Source organism: Mustela lutreola, chromosome 3 (genome assembly GCF_030435805.1).
Source record: "Mustela lutreola isolate mMusLut2 chromosome 3, mMusLut2.pri, whole genome shotgun sequence".
NCBI lineage: Eukaryota > Metazoa > Chordata > Mammalia > Carnivora > Mustelidae > Mustela > Mustela lutreola.
The window spans coordinates 149,113,466-149,141,352 of NC_081292.1; the positions used below are offsets into that span (position 1 = coordinate 149,113,466).

Sequence of the window (27,887 nt, forward strand, 5' to 3'; positions counted from 1 at the left end):
AAGAGGCTCCCTATGTTCAGTATCATGGACAACCTAAAAAACATTTCCTTTGTCATTAGCTAATGATGAGAGAGCGTTTCCTATATATTGAGAGGTCGATGGATCAGTACATATTTAAAGATCGTCTTTGCTGGATGAAAGATGTTTTCTGAGCTGTGTTTCTCTCCACTTAATCTCTAATGTGGCCTGGACACCTCCTCCACATCTCTTTAGTAAGTCAAAATCCTCTCCCAATCAGTGATGTCCAAAAATAATCTCATTAGCTATCCCTTCCCTTCCAGTCCCAGCCCTAACCCACTCCTCTTCCTGGGTTCCTTGCCATATCCTCCTCAAAGAGAAAAGCACTATTACCCACAACCTGTTCAGTTTTGTAAGCCAGAAACTTAGGACTCATTCTTAACCAGACCCTTCCTTTCCTTTCAAATCCAGCCTGTCATCAGGAACTATTCAATTTTACTTCCTACACTTCTCCTTCTGTCCATTTCTCTTCATCTCCCCTGCCACAGGTCTGTCTAACTTCCCATCATCTCTCTCCTGGACTGCTGTGATAGCTTCGTAACTGGTCTGACCTTGTATGTCTCCCACCAGCATGGCAGCCCTTACCCCCAAATTATCTTTGCATCATACCATGAACCTGATCATGTGATTCTACTACCCGGACCCCAAGCTCAAAACTCTTGGATGACTTTTGATGCTCTGAGGATGAAGAGGGGGAAAAAAAAATGCCTTAACATGGTCTACAAAGCCCCGTCTTACCTCCTTCATGAATAATCTACTTTATGAATAACCTATTCTTTCTGTCCCTGTTCCAGCCCCCCTAGACTTTGTGTGCTCACTGTGCTTGCTACAGCACAAAGCAGTTTGGCTCTTGCAGCTGCCTGAGCCCCTCTGGCCAACCCTTTGGCCTAGTTAGTTGTTCAGATTTCAGTTCAGTTGTCGCTTCCTTAAAGAAACCCGCCTTGACCTCTGAACCATACCAATTCTCGGTTACATACTTTCATAACCCCTCGCAACTCTCCTTTATAGCACTTAATGAAGCTATGATTTGATTTTGTCTACATGATGGATATTTTTCTTTCCTACTACTAAGAAAGTTCTAGGAGAGAAGGGACCACATCCACATCTATTTTTGATTCCAGTTAGCCCAGCCCAAGCATAGGGTCTACAATGTGATAGTACTTAACAACTAATATTTATGGAATGAATAAACAAATGGTGTCAGGTTTTCCACCTTGCTTTCAGTGAAGACACTTTGCTATCTTTGCTTAAAAGAAAAAAAAAAAAAGCCTCAGCAGGTGGTCTGTTGTGTAAAATATCCAGTTTGGACTATGAATACAAGTATGAAAATGGTTAATTCAACCAAATTAAGGTAAGGATATGAGGTTTTGCAAAAAAATAATAATAATAAATATATATATATATATATATATATATTTTTACCTTTAGTTTTAAAGAGTTCAGCTTTTCCTCCCTGAGGTGTTCTCTCAGCATCTCCCGGTGGAGCCTCTCTTGTTCTCTTGCAAATTCACCAAGAGTGTACTGGCGCACGCTGTTATGACGGCTGGACATGCCCAAGGTGCTGCCCCCTTGACTGGGCACGCTCGTGAAGCCTTGCCTCCTGGTGAAGTAGTACACGGTGACACAACTAAAATGCACATTCTTAGTCCTTAGCCGCTTCTCTCTTTTGAGGATGGAGGAAGCTGAAAGAGAAAGGAACAATTCAGCGAACACCCAGGGCAGCATTTTTCAGATGAGGTGGAGAATTAAAAAGTACCATTTGATGATATTAAATCTATGGTCAACCCTTTTTGGCTAGGAGACATTAAAAATGTTATATCTGAGAGCAGGCACCGATTTCTATTTCCTTTCTTAAATTTTCTTCTAGCTAGGGGTGCCTGGGTGGCTCAGTGGGTCGAGCCTCTGCCTTTGGCTCAGGTCATAGTCTCAGGGTCCTGGGATCAAGCCAGAACCCTGGCTTGAAATATTGGGCTCTCTGCTCAGCAGGGAGCCTGCTTCCCCCTCTCGCTCTGCCTGCCCCTCTGCCTGCTTGTGATCTCTCTCTCTGTGTCAAATAAATAAATAAAATCTTCTAAAAAAATTTTTTTTTTCTTCTAGCTGTAGTGGAGTAGACTTCTAAGTCTTCTATAATGGCTATCTGAGCAAACTTTCAGGAAAGTTGCCAGTAGTCTATGAATCAGTGGCAGAATTTAATTTTATTTCCTTAACATCTTAAGTTTTGATTTTATGGTTTTCATATGAGTTGCATCATGCTCTAATCAGAAAAGACGCACTACAGACTCTTATGTTCTGGATCTTATTTTTATATCGAGGGCACTTGGCATAGAAAAGTGTCTATTTAGAAATTTTAGAAAATTTAAAAAAGGAATACAAACTCACAAAAAAGGCTCAGTGGCCCTATTAAGACATTTTTACAACCTAAATCTAACAAAGCTTTCATTTGATAAGAACCACACTTAAATAGCATTACAGACAGCGAGATTTTATTACGAGTACACACTAAGACAATTGAAGATGATCATGAAATATATCAGAACCTTTATTATTAGTTACAGGGACAGTAAGATGCATTGAACATCATGGAAATCTGATATACACACTGTAGTGAGGAAAAGAGAGACACACATAAACATGACCTTTCTGGAGTTGGAAGGCATGCTAGACATCATCTAATGCAGTCCTTCTATTTTATGAAGTAGGCCAGACTTGCAGAATTTCAGCGAGTTTTTGCAATGCAGATACTCAGTGATAAAGTTAAACTTAAACCTAAAAGCCCATAGTGTGGTGCCATATTATATGATGCTTCTCCACTAGGGAAGGAAAAGTTCACTGAATTGAGGAGTAAAATACAGAACTATGCTCTTATATATGTCATTCCCCGCCCCCCACTCCACCAGTATGTTGAAGTTCTAACCTTCAATACCGCAGGATGTAACCTTATTAGGGAATGAGGTCCTTATATAAGTGATCAAGTCTAGATGAGGTCATTAGGGTGGGTGTTAGTCCAGTACAACTGGTGTCCATATAAAAAGGGAAAATGTAAACACACATGCACGGAGGGATGACATAAAGAGACAAAGGGAGAAGTCCATGTGAAGATGGACACAGAGATTGGGAGTGTGCTGCTGAAAGCTAAGGGATGCCTAGGGCTACCAGAAGCTGGAAATGCCAGGAAAGCTACAGCATTCTGAGAGAGCATGGTTCTGCTAACATGTTGATTTCAATCTAGTCTCTAGAACAGCGGGACAAGAAATTTCTGTCGTGCTAAGCCACTGAGTTATTGGTACTTTGTTTCTAAACTATATGCATGTTCAAGTAGAAAATTAGACAGAAACAATAAATTGAGGAAAAATCCTTGGATAGTAACAAGTAATTATAAGCTAACATTTATGGCGTGCTTCCCAAGTGCTATACATACATGCAAAGAATCTTACATGAACTATCTCATTTATCCTGACATCTCCTTGGGTTGGTATTAACCATGTCTCTAGCTGAGGAAACCAAGTCACTAAAGGTTAAATGACATTGTCAAAGTCATGAAACCAGTCTTGAAGCTGGGATTCATCATTCCAGGGTCCAGGCTCTTAACCACCATGTCACACAGACAGCTGAAGCCACCCTAAGGGAGTTGAACAAGGCTGAGACTGGGTGTCATACTACTTCTGGTAGATGTCAGCTGCAGCTGCCTTCAAAGAGGATTTTGATTTAGAAGGCTGTATAAGGCTTTCTAAGCACTGAGAGTAAAGGGACGACAGTATCACTTTGAATTTATATAAGACTCTTCTTCCAAAGAGGTTCAAGTTCCTTTATCTCCTATGCCACCCACCCCACCTCACGAAGCCTTCCAACCAAAAACAGAGAGGCTGTTATGATTCATCTCATTGCATGAATTGGTTAATTCAATAACTATAAACCAAGGGCCTACCATGCGCCAAGCACCTTCCAGATGACTGGATATATCAGTGAAAAAAGCAGATGGAAATTCCTGCCCCCATGGAGCCTCCATTTCCAGGAATGAGAAAGGCAGACAGAACGAACAGATTCAGAAGTTTACAGAGTTAAGCGAAATATGACATTTGGGCAAGAATTTCATTTTCCCAACTTCTCTTCTCTACTCTTTCACTTCTCCAGAGGAGACTGCCAGAAAGCAAAGGCTTTCAAACGTGTACACAACTTTCCCATTTTATTTATGTATATGTTCACTGCACATACTTGTACTCCTGGCAGCAGAGACAATTTTCAACTTTGATTTAAAAGCTCTGAACTGCTTCATAACGGTATGTTTAAATCATCTCAAAACAGGGAAGAATTTGTCAAAATGTAAAAGATTACCGTCGAAGGAAAAATTCAACAACCTGTCTAGTAACCTGCCATCCTATCTGAGAGTCTCATCTGTCACTACCTTACGGCAGGCGAGAGCCTCTGGTTTGGGATGATAACCTTCAACCTTTTTCACTCTTGATATCATAGAATGATGCCCTTACGACATTACCTTTCAAGGCCATGACTTTACAGATTTAAAAAAAAAAAAAAAGACTTTAATGAACTCATTTAAAATAATTATAAAAATCTCTCATGAATGACCTTATTACTTATTTTTTAGGTAATTCATGGTAGTCTAGACAAATTTTCTTTTTAACATGTATTTAGATTTGTACCTGTACTTTTAGATTAGAAGAACTCTTCAACCTTCTGGTTGAATCTATTGTGATATGAATCTACCACTTCCCAAAAGCCAGATTACCTTTTCCCAAAAAGACATAGTTTAGAGACAGTTTTCTAAGGCTCTGAGGATAACAATAGTGGCAGACTGTGGAGTCCCTTCCCCTGGGCTCTTGGCATTGCTAACATGGTCAAAGTGTGTTAGGGTTGGATTGGTATCCGTTCCTATCCACCACGGTTTAGAATTCAAACCTGTGCTTATCCTTGTCCTAGAATTTGCATATTATAAATAGCACCATAAAAACAATGACCGAAATGCCTATGGAATATATTTAAAAGGAAAGCTTTGAAATACTATAAGATCGGCCTTGTGGGAGATATTTTAAATGTGGCTTTTCTGAATATAGGAGCCACCCACGACTCTCTTCTGATGATTGAATTGGAGAACTAGAATGGGCCTTTATGGGCTATCTCCTGCCTCCAGGCCCCAATTTGACTAACATCACAAAATGAAGTCATAAAAAAGAGTCTGTGTTCCTCAAGCCTGGGAAAAACAGGCCAGATTCACTCAGCACATCTGCCTTAGGGAATCTGAAACCTCCCTCATATGCCTACCTTGTAACTTGTGCCATTTGCAGAGGGATTGAACTCTACTTTGTGTCTCTACAGAGTTCAGAATTTACTTTACCACTGTGAGGTCAAGAGCAAGTAGAAAAGGGGTGAAGGTGTCTTTCACTACTTCTTTGAAAAATAATTAGTCTGTTTTCATACATGATACTGGATTTTTTTTTTCGTGTCTTTCATCCCAATTTCTTTTATGCCTTTCACAGTTACCACTCTGAAGCAGAAGTGTCTAAATGCCACGGCACTATGTATACTGCCCAGGACACAGATCCTGAGAACACCATTATGGTTCCCACCAGGGTACACTGGTGCTACTGTAAAATGATCACATATTATGGCGACAAGATCAATCTTGGTAAACTAAAGGAATAAAGAGCACGGAGTGACTGATGTTAGTTATCTGCAGAATATAGCCTTCCTAAAATAATGCTTTAGAAGTGAATGGGGAAGAGAACTCAGAAATTGCCTAATTCACAATGCCAGGATAAGAACGTAAGTAGATAAAATAAAATAATCTGTGCCATAAATTACATCAAGAGTTCACGAACAGAGTGGATTAGAAATGGAAGCCAAAACTCAAAGTTGGGCACATGTTTCCAAGACCATTCTGGGACGCCAATGCTTTGATGGGACAATCAAATTAAGCTCTAAGAAAATTCATCTGACTCTGCTCCCCTTCCACACTCATCGACCAACCTGTTCATACAAATTGGAATATATCCTCAGATCAACAAGACTATTCAGTTGACTCATTAATTTTATCTCTTGCTGAAAATAATCAGATTTGTTCAGATGTATAAGTCAGTCATTTCTGAATGTGGTTAGTATGTGTCATTACATCTGAGACTGCCTTCTCTGCAGGCAAGAGACCATCCTGTCTCTGGGCCCGTAAAATTGAAGACCAGATCTTAGACCATTGATGCCACCATAGTGCAGCACTCCGGAGCTAATAATGCTTGAGCAGCAAGCCAGTGACCCTCTCAAGGCACTTGTTCTTTTTAGTGTCAACAACTATCAGCAAAGCACTGGCATAGCCTGACAGGCAGAGAGCAGTAAACAGAGCTATTTTTTTTGGCACTAAATTTGGTACATGGTGGTTGAGATTTTGTGGTCCAGTCTGATGTCGAGCAAGGGGCAAATTATGGACAATATTAATTCTACCATGGGGGGTCTCAAGTCAATAATAAACTTCTCTCTCCTATGTACTGCGCTCAGAAGGAAAATGCCAGATGATCTTTAAGTCCAAATTTTGAGTGTATTTGTCATTTATTTGGGGGAAATTTGGTCTAAGCAAAGTGAAATTACTGAAATTAACTTGTTTATCTGGTAAATCCTGGGCAATAAAAACTCTTGTTTTTTAAAACATACACACCAAATTAATCAGGGGCTCTGGAAGTGTGCATGCTGTTTCTTACCTTTTGAAGAACAAATCAAGATCAAATCAGTTATGAAGTCATGAAGCCTAGCTTACAAATAGAAAATCCAGTTTTCCCAGAAAATATTTTGTATAAAAATTAGCCTCATAGCTCAGGTATCACGTCAATTTCCAATGGCTAAAGTTACTAGGATTAATACAAAATATGCCCTAGTCTTTGCAAATGGCCTGTGGTCATAGTCTCATGTCCTTTCCAGCTTGCTATGATTGTCCAGGTTGGCCCCTCTTGATCAGGTGTCAACAACAAGGTCTCAGATCTTAACCATAGGAGTGAAAATGGATCCAGCAACCAAGAAATAGAGGAGGAGTTTCTTTGAAAATGAAGCCTATTAAAAGCAATCCTTTCTCATTCTAATTCTCCCTTTTTATTCTTTTAAGTTACATCCTCAGGTTTCCTGAACATACTTGCCGCAGTCACGTCTTTCATTATTTTGCTCAAGTAAGGTATTTAGGGCAGTAGTAAATCATTCAAGTGGGACAAACTCCACAAGATTGATAATAAGGAACTATCTTGGGGCATGAGTGAATGAGAGGCAAGAGAAAGGTAAACTAATGTGGGATATTTTCTTTCCGACCACGAACAAAATCCAAATTACCTTAAGGGTTAAAATGTAAAGCCATCTATTATCTATGGCTAAATCAATGCTACATTATTGTGTACTCAGTTTGTTATTTTACACTCAGTAATGAAGGGTATAAAATGCATACACACAGTCACAAACAAAAGGAAGAGGATCTCCCAAGTACTAGGCAGACAATACTGGGGTCTACCCAATATGTTAGAATCAGAGTGCCCTGCATTTCCTAAAAAGTAATCAGAACTGAAACAGAACCAATAAATGCAAGAAAATGTTAGAATCCTCCAAATAGACGGCAAATCAGGGTTTTTTCCCCTCCCCTTGTATTATTGCCCTTTTACTCTGAAATAGCACTCAAAAACAAAAATAAAGGGAAAATAGCTCCCACTTACAGGGATGTTCGTGATGGTAAATCCAAGTTTGTATTTGGCTCCCTACAGTGTGAATGATAGCTCCAAATGCTTTTAAAATTGTAGCACGTCTCTCTCCCAAGGCTCTAAATGTCACCCTTCCCCCGTCTTCAACCAACCAAACAACTCGTGTGCTGGTGAAGGGGCAAACAGACTTGCACCATATAAAATATGATAAACATACATAAGAAGCAGCCATCCTTCTGATTTCAGTCCTTCTGTAGAGGAGGAATAGTTTTATAATATTTAGGCAAGATTAGATCCTTTAATCATTTAGCTACTCGTATTTTCCATTCTAATATTAAGTTGAAAATATTCACAACGGATTGCCCTCAAGACTAATCACGTCTTTTGTGAACTGCAGCTTCTAAGTGAAAAAAATTCAAGATGACACCCTTTTGTTTGAATCACCAGTTTGCAAAACCAAACCAAAAACAAAACAAAAACCTTCTCATCTAAGACTGTGTGCAGTAAGTATTCTACCAAGATACGTCCAAATACTGCACATGCAATTAAACAAACAAACAAAAAAATCAGCAAAAATAGATGACCCTTGAGGCTGGATGACTAGAGCTTTGTTTTGGATCATGAACATGCATGTCACGTCGTCATCCATTCAGTCTGTCGGCTTCGTCTACACAAGCAAGCGAGAGAAATGCACAGAGGGGACGAGCTCTCTCCTGAGCCTCTCTAGACAGCTCCAGCCCATGCTGCTCCAATGCTGCAAGCTGGATTTGACAGTATAGGGGTGCCTTAAGAGCATAATCATTTATTTGCAATTCTCAGCAGCTTAGAAAAGAAAAAAAATAAGATTTACCACCCAAGATTTTAATGTGAATTCAGAAAGTTGCATACAAAAATTAAGTCTAGGTATAAACTTTGACCTTCCAGCTTTGATGTCATAAATAATTAAAATGATTAACTCGCAAAGAATGATCATTTTTTAGAACTAGCTATTTTTCATGTACACATTTCTGTGTTATTATAGATGTTCCCTGCATATTCCCCTAATTCCTGGGAATAAAAAAAGGGGGAAATGGGGAGGAATCATTTGTTTTCATACGTATTGGGATAGAAGGAATAAATACTCTATTTTGAATTCATAAAATTGAAATTGAACAATTAAAAGGTCAAAAATTTTAAAAAGATATCTTGTTCTCTTTTATGTAGAAAACCTTAATATATAATTGACTTAACATCAACCCTCATCCCCCTTGCATTAATTTGACATTCTACTGCAAATGTGCTAAGACCGCAGAGTGCCCTAGCCATCACCAGAATGTGACTCATATTGGGAATGGTGAACTGCCAAACTAAAAACAGATTTAGATCAGACGATGCATGGAATATACCACTAACTGAATGATCTACTGATTTTCATTCTAATTTTCCTTTTCTATCAATTCACCCATAAATTTACAGTGACGAGTATCATGAAATTTGTTGTTTGGTGTGCAGTCTTCCTTCTGGTTCCATTTTGTCTTAAGATGGAAAGCATTATATATGCAAAGGACTATCTTGGTGATGCTGTTAAACCAAATAAAAAGAGTATCCCTGTATTATCAGTGAGAAAATAAGGACCACCTACTCCCCAGCTTGTTTCCTTAATTTCTCACTTAAATAAAATTTATAAGTTCAAAATCCTTGCTAAAATATTTGAAACACAATGTTCCAGGATAGTGTTTTGCTAAATCTAGGTCCCGTATTCCGCTCACTTTTGCCCAGAGCAGACTGGAAATGGGGAACTTTTCTCCGCTGATCCACATGCTCATTTAGCCATTGGACATTGTTACCAGTAAGAGCTATTTTTACAGAATTTGGACCAGATCATCTCTTTTCTCTTTTCACACTATATACATTTCTTTAGATACTATTAACATTTTTCAAGGGATCTTGAAGATCTCTACAGTCGGCGTTAACATTTACATGTGGAATATATGGACCATCATTGTTATGGAGGTCTTTGTTTGTCCTCACATTTTTAAAGGATATTTCTTGAGGTCAAGCATGTCCTATTACTAATGAGTTAGAGAAAACATTATCCTGTCCTGGGATGTGGAAAATGATAAATTGTTAAATAATGTAATCAATTAAAAATATGAATTCTATTAATTGCTAAGGTCCATTGTATAGATTACATCCGTGAGCATCTGCATTTCTCAGTTCTTCCATTAATATTTTCAGAATTATGTTTATCTACCTCCAAGGAATATTACCAGGAATAATTACCTTTGTTAAAAGCCTTAAGAATCACAGATGGAAAGCATTATATATGCAAAGGACTATCTTGGTGATGCTGTTAAACTAAATAAAAAGAGTATCCCTGTATTATCAGTGAGAAAATAAGGACCACCTACTCCCCAGCTTGTTTCCTTAATTTCTCATATGTGCAATTAAACCTTAAAACGTCATACTTAGGAAACACTTTTCACTACTACTAGAGTAACAGCCATTTCCAAAATATATAAACTTATACTCTCATTTTATTAAAATCTCAACACGGATACTCTCTTAAGACCATACTGTTTCTTACTGGGGAAAAGGTAGTCGTTACTCCACATAAATAATCGTAGCTCTGGCTGCAGTCCAAGACGTGAGCACTTTCCTCTGCTGTCTCAGCAATTCTCCTGATGTCAAAGACACATTAAAATAAATGGGAACCATATGGCTCCACAGCAGAATACCCGTACTCTTACAACCGAGAGGGCAATGCAATTCATTACCACCATCAGAGAAATATTTGGGGGACAAGGAATATCTCAATGCAGAATAAAGCTGCATGAGGCAGGCCATTTGATTAAAATTTGCACACAATGACAGAGGAGATGTTCGCTGTTCTTCAGCTTTTCGAACCTGTTTTGCTGCTTTTTACATTTTCTCAGCACCACCATGAGCCTTTCCTGTTGGAAAAATTAAACAGCACTTTCCACCTGCTCAATGATTTTCCCACACAGTTTCTCATCTGTTCCAACAATATAGCCCCATCCAGCCTAATATATCATGATAATACAGGTCAGAACATCACTGAACTATAACAAAAACCAAAACAAAACCAGATCTTCAAACGCAAGACAACAAAACTTTTCTAAGATCCAGTCATTCAGGAAAGCAACACTCGATCAAAGATTATACGCTGAACTTTGACCTTTGCCAGGAAGGATAAAATCTGGAAACATTTTTTTTTTTTTTAATATGTTAGACTAAATAGACTTTACTATATTTATCCCAAATAGAAATCCAAACCACTAAGAAACAGAGAAAGAAGAAACTCATCAATGCTGTATTCCTGGTTGCGTAGGTCAGAAATCTAAGTTTAAAAAAGAGATGCAGGGCTGCGAAGTCAGGAGGAAAGATGAGGCTGGGAATGCAAAGGGAGGGGCGGCTGTGCCTCGAGCTGCTATTTCCTGGCTGTCAACGAGTGACTGGGGAGGATTGTAAACATCAAAAAAAAAAAAAAAAGCGGGGTATGGGGGCTGCTAACTATGATTTTTTTCTATAAATGTATATATTGAGCATATGCTTCAGGTTTTTAATATTGCCCTGTTGTCTGCTTTAAATATCTTTTAAAGCTATGAATTGCTTCAGCATAATGTCTGGCATAGAATTATCATCCAGTATCTACTAGAAGAATAAAAAAAAAAGTAAGACTCATCTCAAATGTCAACTCCAGAAAGCCTTTCATGGACCCCCTAAGAAAGAGGTGAGTGCTCTTTCTACACATTTTCAGATCATTTCTGCCTTGGTACTGATAATATGAGTGCTTCTACTCTACTACCAGCTTTGGACCAGGCGTACAAGGACCGTACCTTACTTCCTGGGGACCTCTCAGCATACAACACACCAACACCCTGCTGGGCACCTAGGACTTGCTTGATTAGTGCTTGTTTAACTAAATTAGAAGAATGAATAACTGAAGTCTGGGCCAAGCACATATTTACATTTCCTAAACATGTTTTCCTTAATTTTAAATGGTAAGGTGCCATGTAACAGCTTTTCCCTGAAGCTCCAGCCAGGGTCAACACTCTACTTGCCTGCCTTCTTTCTAGTCACTTTATATTCCTGAGGTACTTTTCAGTGCAAAAATATATATTGGAGAGAGGACACATCACCCTCATGGCTCGGGGGTACACATAACTTTTGTATTAAAAACCATTTGAAATACACCACATTTTACATATCAGAAGATCTAATATAACAAACCAACTCTGGAATCATAATAAACCTCTGAACAATCCATCAATAATGAGCTTGTAAATCCGACTCTACAAAGCAAGCAGTTGGTGGGGAGAAGAGTTACCTGAGTATTATAATATGATTTTGAAAGAGAAATCCTGCTGATAAAATACCGACTAATTAATATTGACCTCCAGCAAAAACATGACCGAAATTCTTGCCTTTAGCAGTCCCTTAGTGATAGATCTACAAAATGATTCTCTCTTAGCATTTAAATTGCCATCTTTGCCTCAGAGCAGTACTGTCCCGTAAAAATAAAATCATATTGCTCAAAATGTATTAATTTCCTATGAAATTTTATAATATATGCCATGTTGTAAGATAGATAATTTTTCTCTTTTTGGTGAGAGTGGCAATGAGACATAAGTGAAAGGCCCAGATGACTTCCTGAGACAAGGAGCAGAAACGAGCAAGCAGAATTCTAAATTTTTGTTAAAATAATAGAAACAGGGGAGAACCAAAACAATATGGGCTAGAATAGAAGTGGAATGAGGGCAGAAATCTGTCATGTGTGGGACCGATTTTTACCCTAAAGCTAAAGAGCTATCCTGTTCATTTTCATGGATGGGAGTAAAGACAGGAGACTCCTGGGTCCAAAACAAACTTTACTGTTCATAACACAGTAGATAGCAAGAGCATCATGTCTCTGTTGGTATTTCCTTGTCCTCAGATTGTCCAAAGAGGCAATATGGAGGGACCAGAGAAATGCTATACATAGTAGGTGTGCACTGTACCGAAGGCCTAACAAGCCTGAGAACCCACTGGTTTTTAGTCTGCAATAAGCAATCCTTTTCTTTGTCCCAGGAGGAGACATAACCTCATCCCTTGAGTTTGCTTCCTACACACCCAACACTAAGAAATGGCCCTAGGAAAGGGGGGTCGAGGCAGCACATCCTTGACATCCTCAGGAAGACACAAAGGAATGCAAAAACCTATGGAGGAGTGTTTCCCAACAGAATTTTTATTGATTTTGTTCATTCATATATCCCAAGCACCTAGAATAGGGTCTGGCATACAGTAGATATCAGTACCTAGCTGTTAAATGGAAGAGTTGGACTTATTGATAGGCTTCTACTCTTATTAAACACTGTAATTCTTGTGAAATGATCATTTTACAGGCATGCATACTGTAACTACCACTTAGTATGCAAAAGCGATATTCATTACACACAAAGAAACAATCTTTCCTGCAAAGTGTCTATGAACTAAAGAGTTTCCTGAAGAATGCTTAGTGAGGTATTTTTATTCCTATTAAGTAGAACACTTTTTCCCTAGGTCCCTTCATAGCTCAGATATACTTCCCTTTGTGAATATCTTGCCAAAGGAGAAAATCAGTCCAAAGATCTTTAGAAGTATATATATATGTGTGTGTGTGTGTGTGTGTGTGTGTGTGTGTGTGTGTGTTCATTCTTAGGTATCTCCTGTGTGCACAGCAATCCCAAAGGATCCATGTTTGCCCTTTTTTATTCTACTCTTATGACATGTGAGTTATTTGTTACAAGAAATATATTTTGTTTTTCCAAAGCCAAATGTAATCTCAGGTTTGGACTATATAAGACTATATAAGTCCAAACCTTCTACATTTTTTCCTTCTACATTTTAAGAGTTTATATTTCTAAGGATGAAAATAAAAACTCAGCAGAGTAATGAGTATACTGCATTTTACAAAAGCAGGAATCGACCTCTGCTACCTTTAAAGAGCATCACTTCTCAATGGCTTCAGATTTGTCATCTGGACAAAACTCAAATTCCAAAACCTGGTTCTCAGCATTCTCCACCGACCAGTTCCTCTGACTTTGTTCTCACATAGATACGGTCTTCAGTGTCTCTGAGTTCAATTTTTAAGTGATTTACACCACCGAAATATTTACCATTGACCTCGCCAGAGGCCATGGCAAAAACCAAAGGGCCTCTTGGAGTTTTGAGCTGGAGAACGAAAAGTGAGAAGCAGCATCAATTTAAGGGCGACCCTGTCTTGACCCCCAGACTTCTGGTCTTTGGTGAAGGATTCAGTAAGGATAACACGGGATGTTTTTTGAGTGTGTGACTGATCTTGGGAGGTTTGAGGGACTACTACTATTCCCAGATGGCAAAGGATAGAATTACTTTCCTTCAAGAGCTACTCCTTTTTCTTTAGTAAGTCATGGGAATTGAGAAAGACTGGAGCAGGCTGGAGGTAGCTTTGAACAAAGAATTCTTTGGGAGAAGTGAGGAGCAACAATCCAAGGGTGCCCCAAGGCAGCTGGCGGGTACTGGGGAAAGATGAAAGAACCTGCGGTCTAGTTTAAAATGGCAGGAAATCCATTACTACAGCAATACAATTTCCATAATTTATACATAAAATAAGGATGTTGGTAAACATGCCAGTTGCGCTGATGGAGGTGTGACCACAGAAATTTGGGAAACTACCAGTACACAAGACAAGACACTAAACTTCTAAAAGACAAAATTGGGCACTTTGAAGGTATCGCATCCATCAGTGAAATTTTATTTGTATGTTTAGCATGTGCCAAAGACTTTTCTCATTGCCTTATAGGTATTCATTCACTGAATCCCCAAATCAATGCATTCATGGTTTGAATGGGTAGAACTCTATCAATTTTGTAAATGAAGGTGAGGTCCAGAGAGGTGAAGGAATTGACCAAAACTTCACTGCTGGTAGCAGAGCTGCCTGATTTGAATGCAAACAGTGTCTTGATTAAGCTGTTAATCTTGACTTGCCTCCCTTTTTTAGTTCTAGAATAGTCTAATTCTCTTTCTTACATTCCATGAACACCTGCTCCCAGGACCCCAAAAATCCAGAATTATGGCAATGATAATCTGTGTTATTAAGAAAAGAGAAAGGTGGGGGCACGGGCGTGGCTCAGGGGGTTAAACCCCTCCTTTGGTTCCGGTCATGATCTCAGGGTCCTGGGATGGAGCCTGCACTGGGCTCTCTGTTCCAGCAGGGAGCCTGTGTCTGCCTCTCTCTCTGCCTACTTGTGATCTCTCTCTCTGTCAAATAAATAAATAAAATCTTTTTAAAATTTGTAAAAAAATAAAAGAAAAGAGAAAGAGAGAAAGCAAGTCGCCTGAGTCTTAGAAGCAGTTAGAAGCAGCATTAGAAGAAAACCATTGTGAACCTCTGGTGTTTTATTGCCAGACAGCTATTGGCCTGGAGCCATAAATCCTAGGCACAGGCTTTGGAATCAGACACACCAGTAGGTTCATTGCCACCTTGGGTCAGTTGCTTAACCTCTGTTTCTTTGTCTGGAATATCCTAGGGCTATCGTGAGGAAGTAGAGGTTATAAACATGAACTCTGCAGCCAAAGCACTTAGTCCAAATCCAGGGACTGCCATTCACTTGCTGTGTGACCTTGGGCAGGCTACTTACTCTTTCTATACCTCATGTCATAAAATGGTTATAATAATAATGCCTACTGCATAGTGTTGTTACAAGGACTGTAAATTAATATTTATGAAGTATTAAACAATGCTTGGCGCATACTGCTATATAAGTGTTTGTTAAATAAAAATAAAGAAATCAATAAATCATTCATATAATTTGGATTCATATAAATCATTTATATAAGGCAGTAGAGTGTCTGAAATAGAATGATCAATATGTGTAAACTATTTATTGACAGGGACTGGTCCCACATGACTAGGGCTTTACAATACAAGTGTTTTATTCAGTATTTTATTTTTTTTATAAAGTCTTTTTTTTTTTTTAAAGATTTATTTATTTATTTGACACAGAGAGAGATCACAGGTAGGCAGAGAGGCAGGCAGAGAGAGAGGAGGAAGCAGGTTCTCCGCGGAGCAGAGATCCCAATGCGGGGCTCGAACCCAGGACCCTGGGATCATGACCCGGGCCAAAGGCAGAGGTTTTAACCCACTGAACCACCCAGGTGTCCCTATTCAGTATTTTAAATCTACAACATTCTGTAGTTTAAAAACTTTTTTAGGGAGGCTTTTGCATTCATTTGGGTACATTTTGGCATTGAGTATCTGACAGATATACCTGACAGATAATTAATGTGTGTGTATACTGTAAATATTTGTGTGTGTGTGTGTGTGTGTGTGTTTGGAATTTTGCAAAATCCTAGGGTTGTAACTGTGAAAAAGAGATAAGATATACCCTTAGGAGACATTTAGTCTAAGGAGGATATGTTAACATTGATTTTGTGGAGAAGAAAATGGAGGCTCAGAGTGTGTTCTCACCAAGGCTCACATTCCAGCTCTTCCTTCAGGTGGGAGCCTTTTTGCATTTCCCCATGGGCTGTTTCTCTCCAGGTGTCAGCATATTGACTTTGCCAGTCTCAGTTTTGCACTTTCCTGCTGTGGGTATGGCAATTCCTGTCTATATTTCAAAATTATGGGACTTGAAGGACACTTATTTTTACTCATTCCCTTTAAAATGAACTGATTTGCATTCATCCGTCCATTCATTCATTTCTTTACTCGCCCATATTCCTCACCATTCACCTGTAGCCAGACTGCTAAGATAGGGAGATACAGTCAATCCTCATTATTCATGGATTCTGTGTTTATAAATTTGACTACTTGCTAAAACTTATTTGTAACCCCCAAATCAATATTCGCGGCACTTTCATGGTCATTCACGGACAGGCCCAGAGCACTGAAAAACTCAACTAGCCTCACATTCCCAGCTGAGGTCAAACAAGGTGACTGCCTTGCCTTCTTGTTTCAGCTCTTCTGGTGTAAAAAGCATCCTGTAGGTGGTATGTTTAGTGTCACACTATTTGCACTTTTCGGCTTTCTCTTGGTCATTTTGTTGTTTAAAATGGCCCCACAGCGTATTGTTAAAATGCTGCCTTGTGTTCCCAAGCGTGAGAAGACTGTGATGTGTCTTCTTGAAAAAATAGATGTGTTAGATAAGCTTTGTTCAAGCGTGAGTCACAATGCGGTTGGCCACAAGTACAACGTTAATCAATCAACAATATGTATTAAATAAGGTGTCTTCAAGACAGAAATACACTCAACAAGGTATGTATTCATCAGTGGATAAAAACATTATGACCAGAAGCTCCCAAAAACCTAAACCTGTATTTCCCCTAGGATAGCAGTGGTTCAGTATTTGCTAATTTAGTGTTCACTGTAACCTTGTAGAACATAACCACCATGAGACTGAGAATCAACTGTATGTTCTCTTCCTCTTTGTGGTCATTTTTCTAACAATTGATTGAAAGTGAAGTTAATAGAAAGGTGACATAAAATGATATTCAAATGTTTAAAACATATAAAGTGTTCAACCTCACTAATAAATAAAAATCAAGATAATAATAAAGTTCAAGATTCTCCCATCTACTTAGTAAATAATAAGGAATTAGAACAATCTTAAATTGTGGCAATAGTACAAAGAGACAAGTACTTTTCTATACCACCATACAACATTTTCCAAAAGTAATTTCTCAATTTTACCAAGAACCTTAGAAAATCTTCATCTTTTTTGAATAGAAACAATTTTGAATCTAGGGATAAGCCTTATGGATATAATCAGAGCTTTAGAAAATTATTTATCTCCAAGCATGTCCATCGTTAACTTATGCATAATACTTACAAATCGAAAACCACCTAAATGCTCGAGACTGTAAAAATGGTTAAGATGAGGTTCTATCTATATGAAGAGATATTATTGTAGCCCATAAAATTAAGAAGGTTTTGCAGATTTTTAACAAAATACTAGATATTGCCTGCTATAGCATCCAGTGGAAAAAATAGCAGATTAGAAAAAAATTGCTGAACAACATGTAGCAACTATCTAAAACACAAAGGAAATATTAGGACAGTACACTAAAATGCTAATATTGATTGTTTCAGAGGGATAGGATTATATGTGTATTTTTTTTTAAGATTTTATTTATTTATTTCACAGACAGAGATCTCAAGTAGGCAGAGAGGCAGACAGAGAGAGAAGGGGAAGCAGACTCCTTGCCGAGCAGAGAGCCCGATGCGGGGCTTGATCCCAGGAGCCTGGGATCATGACCTGAGCCGAAGGCAGAGGCTTTAACCCACTGAGCCACCCAGGCATCCCGATATATATGTATTTTTAAATCTGCTTCTTTACACTGTTTTGAATTTTCCAACTTCTATATAATTATCATCACAAAGAGTTGAAAGTTCTCAGACTTTAAGCTCTCCATTATATATTTTAAGAAACACTTCTATAGCCTTCTGAACATAAGACAATAAAATTATTTAATACATTCTTGAAGTGGCATTACTATAAATGGGTCATCTTATACCCTGGCACTTACAACTGTATGTTTCCCATTTTCAAAATTCCATTAAACATTGGTACAACAAGCACTGATATATAGAATTCTACAAAGTATGTTCAAGAGCCTAAACCAGTCCGTAATGGCTATGAATGTGTCATTCCTTGCCTGTCCTATCATTACCAACTGTAAGTACTAATGTGAGCCAATGAGAACGAGCCTGGAAATACATTAATACTCCATCTCCATTACTATGCCAGGTACACAGTTAGCCCGTTCTTTTTCTCGGGGCATACTCACATCCACTGGATAGTAGTATTTCTGCTAAATCCGTATATAAAAACCCAGATAGTTTGAAGAAGGTAAGTGTGCTAGTCTCTTTCACCCCTTTCATCCTACTTAGGACTTGGTCTTGTTCCTCTAATTCCAAGCTAATATATGAGTTCCTGCTATTGCTTTGTCAAGTCATCCTAAAATCACAGCTTTGTGGACTGCCTATTTCCTTCACCAAGCCATACTTTCTGCCATACTTCTCTCCATCACATAAGACATTTTACCTAAAAAAAACCCACAAAAACAAAACAACAGCAAAAAGAACCTCCAAAAAACACCCCAAAAAACAAACAAACTCTAGAAAATTGTCTTAGATCAGAACCCAGTATGCCATATCTCCTGTAGCATTGTGAATAGGACTGCTCGTTGTCTTTCATGGGGGTAAATCCTACGGCCCAGTAATTGCCCTCAGTCCCAATGCACCCAAATATCTGTGTGCTCTGTTCCAGCATGGATAAAAGCCCCCCGAAGCATTTTAGGCTAATGAGTAGCTAATGCTTAATACCCTAATCTTTAAAAAACTAGGGGAAAAAATGTAGCAGTATTAGAATGACAGGATTTTGGAAGGGGTGGCAGAGTATCCATAAAATCTAAGTTTTCTAAAATTTAAATATGCATGTGACTTACATATAGAGATATCACATATTTATATTATACAGTCATATGCCCATTTATGATAAGTATAACTGGTTGATTTTCTAATTTGGTTCTCTTGAAGCCAAGGTTATACATAGTGATAGCAGTCACCTGCCTGTTTTGCACATCAATGCTATTAGTTATGGGAACTTGATGGGAGAGAGGTATTTGAATAACATTAAAAACATCAATGTTCCTGGGAAAACATCACAAGACACATCTTATCGAGGGAATTAGAAAAATTGTCCTCATACACAGATCTCTAAAAACACAAAGATTATCTTCCTATGCTATTCATTCTTTCAAAGAGCTCTTCACCTACACACTCCTAATTTATGCCTCTGATTATGAATGTATGATTCATATTTATTCACTCATGGAGTAAATATCTATTAAGCATCTATAACCCAGCAATTTCTAGGTGGCTTCTGCCTAAATTGTTAATCTGCTTACGTATGACTTTGTCACTGGCCACAGCTGGTAAGAACAAGTAAGTTCATTTGGCCCAACAGAAGACACTGTTGTTCTTAATGTCAATAGGAATACTATTAAAGCAATGTCATGTGTTTACATAGATTCAGGGAACAGAGTTACAATGAAAAATCAGGGTTTTGTTTGTTTGTTTGTTTGTTTGTTTGTTTTACCCCGAGTCTGCTACTCCCCATGTTGTGTTTAGGTAGGTGAGTCTGGGAGCAGAAGCTAGAGGGAGCAAAAGGGCTCTGCGTAATGGAAGGAAGTGACTTGCACTCCCAGGGCAGCCAGTTCCGGAGGGAAGAGAATGGCTGTAAGTGAGGAAAAGTAGAGTCACGGACGGAGCCGGAAGAAGGTTGCATGTTTTATTACGGAATGATTACCCATGACCCTGAAATCAATCTTCAGTTCTACAGAATCATGTAATTCTGGTTTGCAATCCTGGTGAGCTGCACTGGGCCCTGGCCACATTTAGATGACTACTATCATCTAACACAAAATTTAGACCAGCCCAAATCAGTCATACCATTAGGTAAGAGACTGTGTGTAAACAAGACAGTATTGTCTCCTATGTCGATCATTTATGAATAAGATTAGGGATGTAAAATAGGCCTTTGTCCTGTGAGTATGACTATTCTATGACGCCATGCTCTTACCTGAGCACAAATCACTCATTGCCCTGCCTCACTTGCTCCCTTCCTTTCTGCTTCACCCAATACCAGCCCCTTATTAAAGCAGCTGATTATCCCCGAGAGTCAAGTCTCAAAATGTGTCTCTGAGAATGAGTTTCTGAAGACTTTGGAATTTAAAATTGTCACTTAAAATTCCCTCTTTCCCTGGGAGGAAAACAGAGGCAGGCTTTTGTCAACCAAGATGAATTAAAATGTCCTGGGTGGCACTGGGGTCCATTTTTGACATACACGGCGAAAAGAGAAAGAGTTTCCGCAGGTTCTGCCCACTCATCTCCACTATGATCACAGCAAGCTTTTCAAGCAGAAGAGGATGACCTCACGGGCACCCCAGGGGCCCCGGCCAGCAGCACTGCTTTGGCAACTCTCCCACTGATTAGCTGTGCTGCCACAGGGCTTCTCAGTGTGTACAGTGATTCACAGGGGGGGGACCATTCAGCTCCTTCTGTTGAGAACACCAAGACAGGAGGGCCAGGCCGCCCCTCCCCCAGGGCCAGCTTAAGTGCTGGGACAGCTCTCCTCAGGATGCGGGGGCTGAATCCAACAGCCTGCTGGGCCTAGCACACAGGGGGACTGTAAGCATCCTGGGACATAGCACCATGAGCAGCCCAAGGCTTTGGACGAGATTACACTAAAGCACACAGAAGCACATAAAATAGCAAGGCCATCCTAACAGTGTTGGAATAGCTTTCCTTCCCAGGCTGGTTAGTGTTCTTTCCACATCCTAGAATGCAATCACTGTCACCTAACAAGCAGGTCTCTTCATGACATTGTGAGCAAGGAAAAGGCTTCACTGGTCACTATATCCTTGGCCCCTAGCACAAGACCTAGCTATTTCCTCACACAATCAATGTTTTTACTCACAGAGGACATCGCCAACTTCCCTGTGGGGGAAAGCCACCTGCCCATCCTTTCCCTCTTCCATTTTTTGTCAGAGTCCCTGTCCCTGCCTGACATTATGTATCAGTCTATTATCCACCTTGACTGTCAGTATAGAAGCTTTGTGAGAACGGGGTCTTTCTCAATCTAACTCACTACTGTACCATTGGTGGGTGCTTGCCAAGGACAATCTGCTTAGACTTCATTTACTAGTTCAATTAACAGATATTTACAGAGCACCTACTTGGTGTCAGGCACTATTCTCAGTACTGAGCAAATGAACAAAGGCATAAGACACAAGACCTGGTATTCAAGAGGAAATGCGTAAACAGGCTAGTTCGGATCCAAGTTTAAATCTTGCAGTCGGGAGGCTGGATTTTATTCTGTGCTCTGTGGGGAGTCTCGGGAAGCTAGCGAGCTGGGGGATTGGAGTTATTACATGGAAAACAAAGAAAGGCATTAGAATGTTGAATAAAGCAAGACCCAGGAAGCTGCAAATCTCTGAAGGGATTGCTTTCTTTTTTTAATTAAAAAAGTATCTGAACATTTCCCAAGCAGGTTCATAGGAAATCCTGGAAAAAAATAACAAGATCAAAATATTATTAATGGCAGAGTTTGAGGCTTCGTGATAAGCCGGTACATTCTTTCTTGAAGACAGAGACTCAAAACCTGCTGGCTGGCGGGAGGTTAATGCTCCTAGTCCAACAGTTGTGGGTGATTTAAATGATAGAAAGAAGCAGTGAAGGACAGTCCTGACTGCCTTCCTTTGCACAATATTCTTGCATTATCAGTCCTCTGGGGGAGGCCATTCCTAAGTTTAAATCACTTGGTGGTATTACCTGGTAATGACTAGGATGAATGCTTTAAGAGATATTAAATAAGCTTAACCCTGTAATCAATGTCTGGTTTACTCAGGTGGTCCTTCTCCTAAGTTTAAGGTGACAAGAACATTTGTGTTAAATATGACATAATTAAATAAATTAAATAATTAATTAATTAAATAAATATAATTAATAATAATTAATAATTAATATTAATAATAATTAATAATTAAATAAAATTAAATAATTAAATAAATATGACATAAAGTTGTTCAACTATTACAGAATACATCAGAAAAGGGAAGGGAGCTAACATTTTCACACGTCTACCAGAGTGCAAAGCATTTTTCAAGTTTGTTTTTTTAATTCTTGGCACAACCCTACAAATAAGATCAAGGATTTCTCTTTTGCAGATGCAAAATGGAAATTGACAGCTGGTAAGCCGCTTAGTTTAGCTGTTGTTCAACCAATCTTGAGAGTGCAAAGTTCTGATAAAAACAGGAGCAAAATAAAGATGTGGGTGAACCATGGGGTAGACCATAAGTATACCTGTTGGAAGTATATTCAACAAGAAGAATATTCATTTAATCCAAGATTTTTCTTTATGTATCAAAACGAGAAAATCCGGTGAAAAACCGACTAAAATATAAAAGATGTATGTTTATTGATTTCTAGATATAGATTTAAGAAGTGTAGATCTTAGAGTAGGCGCTAAGATCCCAATGCAGGGATAGACTACTAATAAAGAGAGAGGCAACAACATTTGATTTATCTCACTTTTTTTTTGTTAAAAAGATGACAGCTTTGCGACACTGATAAGAAAATGAAGAGTATTACCTTACTAAATTCAGAATCAATACCCAGGTTGTATTCTAAGAACTCATGAGCTGTTTAATGGTTTCCTATGATCATTATTGTATGGGGGTCATACTTCATTTTGTTTCTAGGCCTGGCCTCGCAGCACAGAAACTGTGGAAGCACTACAAGCAAGTCCTGAGGCGATGTTTTAAATGCCAGCAGTATTTGAACCCAGCCCTTTGAAACAGGTTCATACATATTTGATTGCAGGGGTCAACCCGCATTGTCTCTAAAGGGCCAGATGGTAAGCATTTTGGTTTTGTGGACCCTTCGGTCTCTCACAGCGCTGCGGCCCTGCCATTCTAGTATAAGGGCAGTCACGGTCCATATGTGCAATATGCAAACGAATGAGACTAGTTGCATTCTAATAAAACTTTACTTACAAAACAGGATGTCAGGATGGGTTTGGCCTGCGAGGGCTGGAGTTTTGCTGAAAGCTCTAAAACAGATTGTTGCTATAAAAATAGAATCCAAACACCGGGACATATTCTGGTTGTCTAATTACTGATTTGCGTACTCTATCCCTTTCCTTGTCTGCTCGCCTGAGGTCTTTTGGGGCAGGGAGTGCATCTTGCTTTTCTTTTATCTCTCTAATCCATTAGGTGCAGGCTCACTGGGCAGTGGTAAAGGGCTTCTATACCGGGCATCCGTCATGGGTTACGGAAATATCACTGGAATAAATAAAAGAGATGTGCCAGTAAACCTGGATTTCCCCAGAAAACTGGCAACGTATAAATTGGTCTTGTTCCCACCAAAGTTAACAGCTCCCAGGAGTGAGAATATAAAAAGCCTTCACTGGCATCACTCATCTCTGTTGCGGATGCACATGGCGGGCATAGCTCGCCCCTCCCTGCAGCGACAGGAGGGACCACCGAGTTCCCACATGCAGGCTGTCCCTGGCCTGAGTCCGTCGCCTCAGGTTCGCTGTCCCTGGCAGCTGAAATTCTCACAGGGCAAGACGCATGGCGTAACTGCTGCTTACGGGGAACGTGTGATTTATTTTATCATTTCAATTTAAAACCCTCTTCTATGCCTCCTCAGAAGTTATCTGGTTCAGAAAATTGCAATAGCGAGGCAATTACAATTAAGTCATAACGTTACATAATGTTTAGTGTAGGTGATAAATCTCTCATTTTGAACATAATGAAAAAGCTACACAAATAATTGAAAACCCTGGCCCTAATAAGAAAACGTTGAACAAATAATTAGCCTCCCTGGGGCATTCACATGTCCTGGGTAGGCTTTTAATAAATGTGTGTTGAGTGAATGAGGGCAGTGGGCCTTGGCTCCATCAGCTCTGAAGAATGGGAGGGCTGACTTGGAACATGTGTAATATAAGCAATTTTATGATATGAGAAATGAAAGAATGTCTGATAAAATTCCCACGAGGAGAGCTAAACAAGGTCAGTATTTCCTCAGGTGATGTTAAAGTTTACTACGGTGAGAGATACATTCGTGTACAGAGTAAACATAAAGTGTCTATTTTATGTCTGGGAGAGAAGGAGATGCCTGGAGCCCCAGGCCGGAGAGCTGTTGGCATCTGCCTGAAGGGGCAGAGCTCCGGGACAGGCTCCCATGGGTACCCAAAAGATACCCACGGCTCGCTGGAGTTAATGCCCTTCGGGCGCTAGCGGGGAGGGGGAACAGAGAGCAGGAAATATGGTGGACGTCATTAAGGAGAAGGCAGGATGAATAAACCGTTGGAGGAAGGCAGTCAGATTATGTGTAGAAGAAATAAGAATCACAATTATAAATGCTGTCTTAGAAAAATGAAAAGACCAATTCAAAATGCATATGCATGCTTTTAGGATTAATACATTGTTCACTAAGAATACTAGAATTTAATTTTTCAGGCAAAGGAGGAGACAAAAAGGAGCTTTTTTTATTTCTTCAAAAATCAAAGAACAGGCACCCTTGGGTGGTGTGCCCTAGGTCTTATTTTAGTCTATGTACAGAAATGATGATTAAGCTTTTGTAGAGTCTTTTGAGATTCTTTGAAAGCAAGCTTGTTTTAAACAATCAAATTCACCTGACTACAAAAGGAAAAGCTGCAACCTTTCTTTTAAGTGGTTGAGAACTGAACCGCAGGAAATCAGCGTGGGGTCCTCTAGATCTGAGAGAAGGAATGGTTTACTGAATGCTGCAGGCAGGGCATCCAGGGATAAAAGAGGAAATCAATGAAAGGTAGAATGCAAAATGAAGATAAATAAAGACAAGAACATTTAAAGGGGAGAAAAGAGGGTGATAGAATAGGATTAATGCTGGGCCACTGCTTTGGGTTTTCACAAACAGTAATTTGATGGTACCAAATGATTATTTGGTACCATCAAATTAGGTACCATAAAAATACCATCTGATTATTTACTAATCAGAAACGAACACATCTAGAGATATCTTCATTTGTCACTTGGTTGGTTATTTCAGAAGCAATGCTGAAGGGAGAAGCTGACACTCTGCCTCAGATTCCGCCTTCTCACCGGACTTGACGAGTCACTGAAAGACCTTGGACTAGTCACCTATCTGTGGTGTTTCAGCAGCTTCATGGAGATAGGGAGAGCATACGTGCCCTCCAGAATTCATAGCGTTTTGAAAATCCTGGGAGCTTTCGTTTTCTGTAGTTGATAGAAGGTAGTTGAAAAGTGGTGGCACATTGATAAGCCAAGAGGGCGAGAGAAGTAGAATAGGGAGGGGTAAAGGGCCGAACATGGTGTCTCAAGAATAAAGTAGACCAGAAAGAAGACTATGTTTGTGGTTAGGGGTAGGGACATATCTGGAGCACATCCCCCAGGCTGAATGGTAATGGAAGCCAGCTAAACAAGAAGAGGGGTAAACCCCCGCCCCTCTGGAAATGGAAGGGTAAGGCTTACAAATAAAATGATACCAGAGTAGAGCAGCAGGAAACATCTGAAGTGATTGCATGGAATAGGTTGAGGCTAAGAACTACCAAGCTCTTTAGGTATTCAACAACCGCCCCAAGAGAACCTGTTAGTTCGCTAGTTGGTTTCAGCTAGGATTGTAAGGCGTCGACAGCTCCAGTGCAATTTGCTGGGGCATGTGTCATGGGGTGCTGGAGAGGGAGGGTCTACGGAAGGCAGGGTCTGAGTGGCAGCTGTTTATTGGCTGTGTACTTGCGGGATGCTGTGGAATTGAACAACCACTCAGATCATAGTTTTTCATCCATGGTCATACCCTGACCATGTCCCTGGGTGATAAGGATAAAATAAAGGTATTTATTCAATTGTATTTACTCATGGGTGGGGCAACATATATGCAAATTAAGTCAGGTTGTATGACCAAGAGCAAAAAAAGTGTTACTTACTGGAACTTTTTCTTTTAGATAGAAAGTGCTTGTAACTAATAAAGGAGGGCACCAAAAATATCATTTGGTGTGGTTCAAGTAAACATTGCGATGTGAAGGGAAAAGTGGGGTTTCACAGGAGAGAGACTATCAGTGCATTCTTTTTTAAAAGAGAGAGAGCTATTTCAAACAGACGGGCACAAATCACTTCTCAGTAAATCTAGGCTATGCCTACTTCAAGGGTCCAGAGTGAAAAAGGACAGAGCTCAGAAGAGCTACTTGTGGCCATAAGGGAAAAGGCAGCTAGTGCAAAAGGGCTTGCAGGGAAAATGGCAAAGGAATTCAAGTAGTGGAAATCCAAACAAACTAGCTCAGTAGACACAATGGGGAAATCAAGACAATGAAAGGACAATTATTACACCCACTGAAGACAGGCAATTGGTGGACCTGCGTCACAGGTAAAGGTCTTCTCAGCCTTGGAGTGGAAGGAGAATGCGGAGGGGGAACATCATGCCCGGTTCAATGGTTCCCACAATATCTCTGGTGGTCAAATACTGCGCAGGAAGAAGATTCATTACGAGAAGAGCCGGGGTGGGCGCCTGGGTGGCTCAGTGGGTTAAGCCTCTGCCTTTGGCTCGGGTCATGGTCCCGGGGTCCTGGGATAGAGCCTCACATTGGGCTCAGTGGGGAGTCTGCTTCCCCCTCTCTGCCTGCTTGTGATCTCTCTCTCGCTCGCTCTGTGTGTGTGTCAAATAAATAAATAAATAAATCTTTAAAAAAAAAAAAAAAAAAAAAAAAAAGGGAAGAGCCGGGGCACAAAACACCTCTGTATCACAGGGGTAAGAAGGAGGTAGGTGACAGGCCTGCACATTGTGAAGGAAGTGCAGCTAGAAAAGGGAAAAAGCATCTGTTCATTGTGTTCGTGGGAGAAATGGGATGTAATTGAGGGTGTGGAGTAGGTATTTCCTCTGGTGTGAGACTAATATAAGTAATCTATGTTAAAAAGCCTGGAAGCAGCAAACACTTTCACCTGCGGGAGAGATTGGTCCACACTGCGGTGAAGCCACTTGCTCACTGGGTACAAAGAGGAGAGCCCAGCAGGATGGAAAGCGGCAGGACACAAGCGGCAGCAGCAGCCCCTCTAGGCTGACCTGTTTGGGGGCTGGTGACTGTTCCTGCATGTCAGAGCAATGAGGCAAAACAATTGGTTTTTAGATGTATTTAGCGCTCAAATAAGCTTTGGGTAAGGAAATACGAAGCGTTAGCAATACGTGGAAACTTTGAAGGGAGAAAGAAGACATTAATGCACCTGAAATATACCAATTTCTAGATACTGTAAAGATGTACTTGTCAACAAGTTTTTGAGTTAGTTACTATTAAATTCGGCCCTGACGTTTTTGCACTATTCCTATTGCCTAGAATATTCTTATCCCTATTCCATGTGCCATCCCCTTCCCCAACAAGTTGACTTACTTCACATCCTTGCCTAAGTTTCCCCTTCATGGAAAAGGCTTTCCTTACCCTTTATTTCCTTGTCTTATTTTTCTTTATAGCCCTTACAGTATATGATATGTGTACTTACTCTATGTCTCCTCACTAACACCTTGGTTTTTTGAGAACAGAAGCATTGGTCTTAGTCACTACCATCTTCTAAATGCCCAGAACAGTGGCTGGCACAAAAGACGTGCTCAGTAAATATTTACTGGACAAAAGAATGGGT

The 27,887-nt window shown here is 39.8% G+C and overlaps 1 protein-coding gene across 1 annotated transcript in view; it reads right to left on the minus strand.

Annotated features, from left to right (window-relative positions):
* CSRNP3 (cysteine and serine rich nuclear protein 3) overlaps positions 1-27,887 on the minus strand; it is a 208,750-nt gene that overhangs the window by 31,777 nt on the left and 149,086 nt on the right. Inside the window, exon 8 of the mRNA XM_059167137.1 lies at positions 1,441-1,700. Within this exon, the coding sequence (XP_059023120.1) occupies positions 1,441-1,700 (260 nt within the window). The remainder of the gene's footprint in view (positions 1-1,440; positions 1,701-27,887) is intronic.